The sequence below is a fragment of the Porites lutea genome, chromosome 3, assembly GCF_958299795.1.
Source record: "Porites lutea chromosome 3, jaPorLute2.1, whole genome shotgun sequence".
NCBI classification, from domain to species: domain Eukaryota; kingdom Metazoa; phylum Cnidaria; class Anthozoa; order Scleractinia; family Poritidae; genus Porites; species Porites lutea.
In genome coordinates, this window is record NC_133203.1 from 17,659,963 (window position 1) to 17,669,630 (window position 9,668).

General features: G+C 38.2%; 2 protein-coding genes across 2 annotated transcripts; one reads left to right on the top strand and one right to left on the bottom strand.

Annotated features, from left to right (window-relative positions):
• The first annotated feature begins 6,486 nt into the window (after positions 1 to 6,486).
• On the top strand, positions 6,487 to 8,296 carry LOC140929451 (uncharacterized). Its single transcript, XM_073379244.1, has one exon. It carries the CDS (start codon positions 6,652 to 6,654, stop codon positions 7,609 to 7,611), a length of 960 nt encoding a protein of 319 aa, XP_073235345.1. The 5' UTR covers positions 6,487 to 6,651; the 3' UTR covers positions 7,612 to 8,296.
• A 228-nt stretch (positions 8,297 to 8,524) lies between these two features.
• LOC140929450 (uncharacterized) lies at positions 8,525 to 9,668 on the bottom strand. The gene has a single exon (XM_073379243.1). The coding sequence runs from the start codon at positions 9,608 to 9,610 to the stop codon at positions 8,525 to 8,527; it is 1,086 nt and encodes a 361-aa protein (XP_073235344.1). The 5' UTR covers positions 9,611 to 9,668.

Sequence of the window (9,668 nt, forward strand, 5' to 3'; positions counted from 1 at the left end):
TGAAAGACCGCAGAAGCATTTTAGTAACATTTTCATGCAGGAACAATATTCTACTTGTGTTTCTCTATTTCAAATGCGTTTTTTTTACCTCAGATGTAACTGCAAGTCAACCCATGGCTTTTGCCGTTTTACAAAGTGTTATGGAAATGAGTACAAAATATTGTGATCAGCCTTGCCGGAAAAGTAAAATTGTTAATGACTCCATTGAGTGTTGCGGCCAATAGGTGTTCAAAAGGGTATCAGAGAATGATAGTCCTTGAAAATTGTAATTTGCCTTGAGAAGTCCTTGAATTTTGTTTGTCTAAAGCTGTATGGACCATGTCAGTCTCCTCAACCAGGAGGACGAGATCATTCACATGCCCCACCCCAGGGCCAACAAAGATAATCAAATCTCCACCCCATGCCCCTTATCCCTCCATCGGCTTTCATTGGTAGGTGCTTGACATCTGTGGCAACACACGCATTATCGCTCATCCCTGAGCACATTAATTTTGTACGACTTTCTGAGTAAATAATCATCCCTTATGAAAATATAAGATCTTACAGTTAAGAGCCAGGTCAGGCCTTAAAACAACCTTAAGAACGAAGCCTGAGCAGAGCCTGCAAAAACCCCCCAGTAACCTTTAAATCAGTCCTTGCAGAACTTAATTTCTCCAGGCTTGAAAGCCTTTAGAATTTTGGATAGAAATAGTAGGTAGGCCAATGAGAAAATATCCAGGCATTCAAATGGCCTCAATCAGGTGCGACGTAATCACTAAAATAAATTTTTCAGACTGGAACAAAAATTATTTAAAACAATCAAGTTACAAAGCACGCGATTGAAAAATTGAAAACATTTTTGGCACTACATGTACTGAAGAAAGTCTGTGAGGCTCACCGCTGTTTACTCTGCGAAAAGAGACTGAATAAACCTCGAATGCCTTGGTTAATTCTTTATTATCTCATCATTAAGTCGTATTCAGCTTCACAGTGTACATGACCTGTCCTGTGATAACCTTGTAGAAATATATTTTGGCAGTTTCAATTATTAATTTTCTTGGAAGTTAATACATTTTAGGCTATCAACCTTGACGTTGCATGGAGCTAATGTAATTGCAGATGTTGTAAAGCCAAGGTGATTTCTTAAAATCGTTTGAGAAAATTTTCTAGTAAACAATTTGCGTTTTTTCATGTATGAAAGTACGAAAGGGCCAAACTCCGACATCACGTGCAAATTGTGTGCATGAGATATCTTTATAATTCTGTTTACTGGATTACTGTGTGATAACTCGAATTCCCTCATGTACGAACCACGAAAGGGGCAAAGTCCGACACTTTCACGTGCACCAGATGTCTGAAGGAAAGACAAAGAAAGTGAATTTATCAGATTGAATCAGCTATGTGCTGCAGTTCTCATTTCCATTAATGTACAGCAGACAGCAATACCCACTTTCGCAGAAAACATATCCTTAATTTAGGATTAAAACAGTAGATTGCCGATACTGTGGCACTGAAGCATTCAAAATAGCTCATCCTCGTAAAACGTGACTGCGTTTAATAGAAGAAGGATAAAAGAAAACATTCTTAAATCACTGAAGACTTGTGACACTTACAGTTAGTGCCATGTATTAATATTACAAGCGAATTTAATGGAATCAGTTTGTAAAAGACAGATAATACTTCTGAGTTCACCTTTGTTTTCCTGGGGGAGGCTTATTACAGTTGACATAATATAAACAAGCTTTGTAGACTGGGTCACAGCAGGAATTTGAGGTGTTATTGAAAGGCCATTGCAAACAAGTATAAGGAGAGTTTACGATGTAATGCATAGATTACAAAACTGATATTTTATCTAAACGTGATTTACCCTAATTGTAGCAGAAATACGGCATTTTTCAGACTCAAGGATGTCTGTTGACAATTCTGGTGCTCTCTGCTATTGAATCAGCATCTGCATGGCAAGGCTGACAACACCACACAATATGGGCTCTGGCTCGCATTGTTGAGGTCTCAAATGTAATAAAGGTCCTAAGTGTAACATCTTTTGACTGCAAATGTGATAAAGGTCCCAAATGTATGAAAGCTTGGCTAGTGTGGTAACTTGGCTTGCGTGATAAATACACTTCAAGTGGGGATTTGTACTTAAGTACTTCTCTTTGGTTCCTCGTTTAAAATCCTCTGGTATTCAACCAGTGCTTTTGGCCAATAAGTATCTTTGTTCCCCTTCTGTAAAGAGTCCTACTCTATCTTGGAACATAGAGCAGGAACAAAGAGGTCAATGACTTCCATATTCCTTGAGACTAGGGATGGTTTGGGTGGCTGTGTACCAATTTTGCTCAGAATTTATGAAAACGCCCATTCAGAGCTCTTTTAAGTTCAGAACCTTGGTCACTTAACAGTACAAGAAGGGGTTCCTTTTGATTATGAATTGTCTGCTATGAATGTTTTCAGTTGGTTCATTAGCCCTTAACTCATCCACATCATCATCATCATCATCATCATCATCATCATCATCATCATGACTTTATCAAAGTGTCAGAATATGGTACTTAGGCGAGGGTAAAAACCCTCTACTAATTGGGGACACTGAAATAAGACTAATTTTAAATTAACAACTCTCAATCCTAAAAAAAAACTAGCCAAGATGAACGTACTATAAAATAATACAGCAATTTACAATAAAATGATATGGTTAGTTACAAAAAGATAATATTATTTCACATTAACTAGAATGTTCAATAAAAGAAAAAAAAAGTACTCATAACATAATAAATAATTAGTAAAGCAGTTAGGTCAGTGTGTGTGTCAGGTGCAACATAATACGCAGTGCTCACAATCAGACTTTAACTTAAGCGAAAGATTGACCAGACAAATCTGTTGTTTAAATGATTGTAGTGATGGTAAACTGCTAAGATTGCCAGGCAGGCTATTCCACAATTTTGGTCGTAGATATCTCAATGAACATTTTCCATGTTACCGAATAAAATCTGGGTATGTGAAAATCTGCCCCGCTAAAGTTGTAGCTAGTGCTATTCACTGAGGACAAATCCCTGACCCTCTGAGGGCACATGCCATGCTTCATCTTGTTCATCAAACATGCTATATCTTGAAGCCTCCTTTCATACAGTGTAATTAATTTATCCTTGCTCAGGAGCTTTTCATATGGGGATTGACCATCCCTAAAGACTGCGCGCAGACCCCTCTCCTGAATACGTTCGAGTTTTCTCTTATCACTCACTCGGCAGAAATGCCAAGTAAGATGGCAGCAACTAAGGTAAGGAAGCATTGCATCCTTGAAACGTTGTAGTTTTGTAGCCGTGGACACTAAATTTTTTAATCTCATCATTATCATCATCATTATCTATTGCTTATTTTTACTGTAAACACAGTAAACACAAATGAACCGATTGAAAACAGTCGTAACAGACAATACATGTTGATAAACAAATTCGTGATCTGAAGTTTCATCCTTCCACACTTTCCAAGATTCAACCAATCTACCTGGTGTCTGACTTGCACGAGACGAAGTTGAGTGTTTCTCACTTGTTTTTGAGTGGTTAGTTTCCTGTCTTTTCCTAATACCAGGCTGGGATTTAACAAGGCCAGGCACGGTTGGGTTTGTTTAGAACTCTGATCCAGTTTCAGAGAAGTTTAACCAATGCCGTCTTGATCATTTAAGAATTTGTTGTCTGCTGCTTTTCTTTTAATCCACCATATTCACGTTGCCCAAGTAATACTACATTTTGTGTACCGCAAAAATTTTATGCCTAAGCCTTGTTTTCAATTTCCCCTGGAAAACCTGTAATACCAAGGACAAACTGGACACTGTGATTATTATATTTAGGGTTATTTATCACATTTGAGGCCTCAACATATATTCGTTTTTTTTTTCTATCAGAAACACGAATTTTGTCCTTTGTGATTAACAAGTATTTGAAAGCAGTGGAAAACAGATCAAATATCCAACATTGATTTTACTTGGTTTTCACCCGGAAATTTCCTGGTTTCAAGTAAAATCCAAATTTCGAAAAAGTGCAATTTCCCCAAGTTTGGTTCATTAAGAAATATCCAGAGTGGGTTAAGACAAATTCCAAACCTGGCACACATCTGTATCCAGGACTGGAAGAACACGAAAATCACAATATCCAAGATAGGATCAACATAACATCCAATGGTGCAGATTAATTTATCCAGAACAGGATATTTCAATTTTCCAAATTTGGCAAATAAATAAACCACTCAACTATTAATATTGTCTCCATGTTTGGAAAATGACATTTCCAGTTTTGGTTTCCAGAGATCTCCCTGTCTGGAAAATGACAAAACCAGTCTGGGTTTAATTCGAGCGCCATGTTTGGAAAAAGACATAACCAGTCTTGATTTTATATGTTCGCCATGTTTGGAAAATAACATAACCTGGATCGAATTTTTGAGATCTCCATGTTCGGAAAACAATATAACCAGTCTGGGAGATATGAGATCTCCATGTCTGGAAAGTGATATAAAAAGGGGATTTATGAGATAACCCACACACAAAAAATGTCATACCCAGTCAAGGATGGAACCTGCTTGGTCAAAATATTGAAAGTGAAGAAAATCAAGAATCCAGTCCAAGTGTTCCTTCAACAATCAAACATTTAATCATAATAAACCACTGACCTTTACACATCAACATGCGTGTCTCACCTATTCAAGACATTTTAGCTTATAATGTCATGCACATGTGGGAAGGAAGAATATGCAATAAAATATGAATAAATTCTGGCCATGAAAATCGGCTAGCTACTGATCGTCAGTGACTGAGACATCATCCTGAGAAATTCTGTCAAGAGCTACGTTTTCTGCAATTGTAACCTTCTTCTTTTGCACAAGAGATGATGCCACTGCTCGTATGTAGGTGTTTTTGTCTTTGTTTCTTAACAAAGTTAAGCCCATCTTCTTGGCTTCTTATTTCAGCTTCTCTAATCGTATCTCATGGCTGGCACTTTTTGCTAGCCAAACTAGCAGAATGGCGGTAGCTGACATCAAGCTCAGATCTGAAAAAGACCACAACCAAATTCAATAATTATTTTTGCTTTGTAAATGTAATAATTTGTTAGGGTCTACTGCTCTTATTAAGACATTAATCTTAATAGTTACAGGTTATCTAAAAAACATTTAATAGTTTGTCTTGTTAAGCCTTTGTATTGATAGTCTGTTGGTGATGCAGTACTTGAAGAATAACTTAAATTCCTCATGAAAAACTCAAGGTGTTGCAAATCATCACTTGTGCAACAATATTTGTATCTCATTCATCAGCAAGAACTGACAAGGTAGTTTGCTAGACCAGTTTGGGAGGTCACTAATAAAAAGCAGAAAATGTTGGACCCAAGGTTAAAAAAGAATAATACTTTCATAGCTGAATTTTGTGTCACCAGTAGGAAATATTGAGTACAATGGTGTAAGAGTGATTTATTTGTCCAAGGATACGAAATACACGACTTTCATAATGGCGGACCGCTCGGGCGGAATGGTAACTACTAACATCACAGCGAGGCTAGTTAGGCCAGAAAGGTCATCAACATGGCAACCGCTTCGACAACACGCATCGCAGTTCTTACCGAAGAGGATATCCCTGGTGCTTCTTTGCATGGACGAAAACCATCTGAACTTAAAAATGATGAGTTGAAGTTCTGGTTACGGTGTAGAGGTGATCGGGCAAAGGGACTTAAGATGAAAGCGGAGCTTGTGAAAAGGTAAGGAGTCGGTTTGTTTACGATGCAATCGGTTTTTTTACTTCTATTCTTTTCTTGACAAAATTTATTTTTTCAATTTCTTCGCTTGACATGTAACTCTATTTTCAGAGTTGAAGAGTATATTACCTCTGGAAGAGACAAAACTATCGTCGATCCTGAGCCGACCGGATTATATACCAAGAGAAAACAGCAGATTGCAGATTCATTGAATACAGATCTGGTCGCCAAGGTCGATGTTGTGAATTACCCAGAAAGTGGATGGGGTAATTCGCTGGAAAAAATGCCGATGTTTACCTGAGCAGAAATGAACGAACATATTGCAAGATCCGGTAAGAACATTGGAAATATTCATCACCATTCTGTGCCAACAACACTTCGCAAAGCAAAGATGTTTCTTGAAGATGAATATCTTCACGAAATCATGGCAACCTGTGATGAACACTGCTTTTATTTCAAAGCAAAATGCTGCCACAGTTACAGGAAAAACGACCCGCCGCATCAGCTAAAATTGGCCTTGTGTATTGTTAAGGGTGACGTTCTCAATTCCACTTGTACCTGTGTGGCTGGAAAAGTGGGATTTTGTAATCACACATCGGCGCTAATGCTGAAACTTTGCAAATTCAGTCTATATGAAGCTAAAACTACAAGGGACTTACAAAAAGACGCAGACGAGAATCCACAAGTAGCATGTACTTCCCAGCTTCAATCCTGGAACAAGAAAGGTGGAGGCGAAAATATAGTAGCTGTAATATAGTAACCTGTCATGGAGGTTGTGGTAAAAAAGGCAAAACTGGATGAACCAAGCACCTCACGTTGTGGCGGTGGTGTGAAATGCTTATTGTATGAAGCCAGAAGACAACCACAACATGATCTGGAAAGAGAGAAGGCTTTTAAATCTGAACTTTCAGGAATTGATCCAAACTTGGGTTTTGCTCATATGAACAAAGAAAAAAACCTAGCTTTTGAACTGAGTGATACCAAATTTGGCAAAAGTCCTGTTGGGTCGTTCTTGAGTTATCAAACTTCTTTCACAGAATCGAATTTCTCTGCTCAAGCGAATCTAGGCTCAGTTCAGAGAGTAAATGATGTTGCCCTGGACCTCACTCATTATCCTCGCTTTCCTATGACAAATGAGGAGGACATGACCACACCTCGGGAGCTCTCAGATTCTGAGAAGAACTTGCTGTCTACTCTAAATGTGGATGAAGACAAAATCCATGAAATCGAAAGCAAAACAAGGGATCAATCAGCATCTGAAATGTGGAAGCAAGAACGCACCTATCGATTTACTGCCTCTAACTTCCAAGCGATTACCAAGAGGAAAAGGAATCATGATACCTATGCACAGTCCATCATGCTCCCAAAGCCATTTTCCTCGAAATATGTTGCCCATGGCATTAAGTATGAACCCATCGCTCTTCAAGAGTATCAGAAATTCATGTTCAACCAGAAAACACCAGTAGCTGTTTTAAGGAGTGGATTTGTCGTATCAAAAAGTTGTCCAGTACTAGGTGCCTCGCCTGATGCAAAAATTGTGGATAAAGGATGTGTACATTGCTTTGGTTTGGGAGAGGTAAAGTGTCCCTACAGCAAGTTCCATGAAACACCCTTGGATGCATGCTCTGATCCCAATTTTTTTATGGAGAAAATAAATGACAAAGAGTGCAGACTGAAAAGGGATCACGCATACTATGCACAAGTGCAAGGACAAATGGGGATAACTGGAAGCAAGTGGTGTGATTTCATTGTTTATACCAGCAAGGGACTGTACGTGGAGAGGATAGCCTTTGATCCTGACTACTGGAGAAACTTACAAACTGAACTTTTAACTTACTATTTTTTACACTTCATTAAGTTTGCTGCTGAGGACTATCAGAAAAATGCAGTAGATAATTAGCTATTCAATGCCCTTTGATTGTATATATTGTAGGCTTTTCAACTTTTTTGGTGGCAATTCAGTAATTAATTTACTTATGTCTTGTTACAGTATCACTACTCCAAACAAGGCCACCCAAGAAAAAGCTTTCCAAATTGTCCAATAGTATTAGAGTGCGAAAGCAATACAAATGGTTCCAATTTATTACTTTTGAAGCACACAACTTGCATAAAATTATTATTTGTGGGAAATCTGTTGTTGGCACTGCAGGATTTCATTCGAGTATTTCCACTGGCAGAATTTGCTTGGGTGGTCTTAGTTGGAGTAGCTGCACTGTAACTGGGAGGAGATTGATTCTCCACACCCTTGTGCCAATACACAAGTTATTCTTACTTTTGTCCATGTGCTTGTTCCTTTTTATGAGAGACTATTTTAGATTTAAAGACAGTTCCCTTGCTTAATGGTGTACATATTTGTGCAGTACAGGGAATTGTAGTGTTGATCATAGGACACAAATTTTTTCAACAAAAATAACTTTTACACTGTCTGTAGATGTAAGTCACATGTTATTTGATATTTTTTAATGAAAAATGTAATAAGAAGCATGCATGGCACCACAATGTTATTTCTTTTGAATAAAAAAAAACTGAGGAAATATTTATATTGACTGCCAATAGCAGGGAAACTGTCTGGTTTGATTTTGAGCTGATATACACAGGAATAAAATGTCACACAATTTTAAATTGGATCACATCTTTTTTCTTATGTGAGTGGAGACCGGTAGGAGTAATAGCCACTTTACAAACTGAACAACAACAATAACAAAATATTATCACCCCCTGGGTATTCGGTTGTCTACACATGTACATAATTTTGGACCACTTAAAGCTAATGTTATAGTGATATTCAAAGAATAGTTCTTGTCCCAGTTTATTCAAATAGAAATAATGTTTGGTTGAGCCTTACATAAGATTGCACAGACTGCCCACAGTTGATTGACAACCCCAAACTGATGGAGCGGCACAACTCCATCCCAAATGTGAAAATTCTTGATATTGTTTATGGCACGCTCAACATGAATTCGCAGGCTTGCAATTTCCTGAGTGCGAACAACATCTTGTGCTGGCATTTGATTTGAGCTGCCAAGAAAGGGAGGAATGTTCAAGGAAACTCCTAAAGGTAACAAGTCCTCGATTGTAAATCCTTTGTCTGCCATGACTGAGTCTCCATCTTGCAATGGCAAATCCAACAATCCACTTCTGACAACAATCTCTCTGTCAGAGATGCTGCCAGTATACAGCTGGCTGATGAAGGTTATTGCACCGCCAGGAGAAATGCCAATTAATCCCTTCAGGGTTGTGTGGTGTTTATAATTGCTAAACAGCTCCCCATTTAAATGCAAACTACTGGGCATTTGACACCTCACCTCTGTACAGTCGATAATAACTCTTGTAGAACTATATTTTTGCTTGAAATCTTCAGGCATTGTCTCATTAATTACTTGCCTTGTTGGCCAAATGTTTAGTTGGCCTAGCATCAAATACATGAAATTTATCCAGCTGATAAAAATCCGACTAACTGTTGAAGTGGATATGTCAAACAGATGACTTAAGTGCTCCTCAGGAATGCCTTGTCTGAGTCTACACATCACAAGGAAATATTCGTCAATAGGCCTCAATGACCTACTTCTGCCTTTCTTGCTTCCATTAGCTGCCAACTCCTCATAAACGCTGGCAGATACATTTTTCCTTGAAGACAACCAGTATGTGATGTTTTCACCCATATCACCAGGATTCAGGTATCTAAAAACAGACATAAATACCTTCCAGTTTGGAAATCCAGTATAAAAATGGATTGACGCATCACTGCTTTGAAATCTTTCAATAGTGAAAACTTGGTTTTGCAAAGATTCAATACGTCGCTTAGCTCTTTCAAGATTGGATTCAAGGTCCACTATTTGTTGTGTCAGCGAGGTCTCAGTGCCTTCCTTTGGTTCTGTGGTTTGAGTCTCCGCGTCCATTTTCAAGTTTTCAGACAGGATGCTTTCCACAGTTTCTCTTTCTTCTATGCGATTTTCC

Excerpts from the sequence above, each read along its gene's own strand:
- LOC140929450 (XM_073379243.1), bottom strand. The coding sequence starts at position 9,610 with ATGGACGCGGAGACTCAAACCACAGAACCAAAGGAAGGCACTGAGACC.
- LOC140929451 (XM_073379244.1), top strand. The coding sequence starts at position 6,652 with ATGAACAAAGAAAAAAACCTAGCTTTTGAACTGAGTGATACCAAATTT.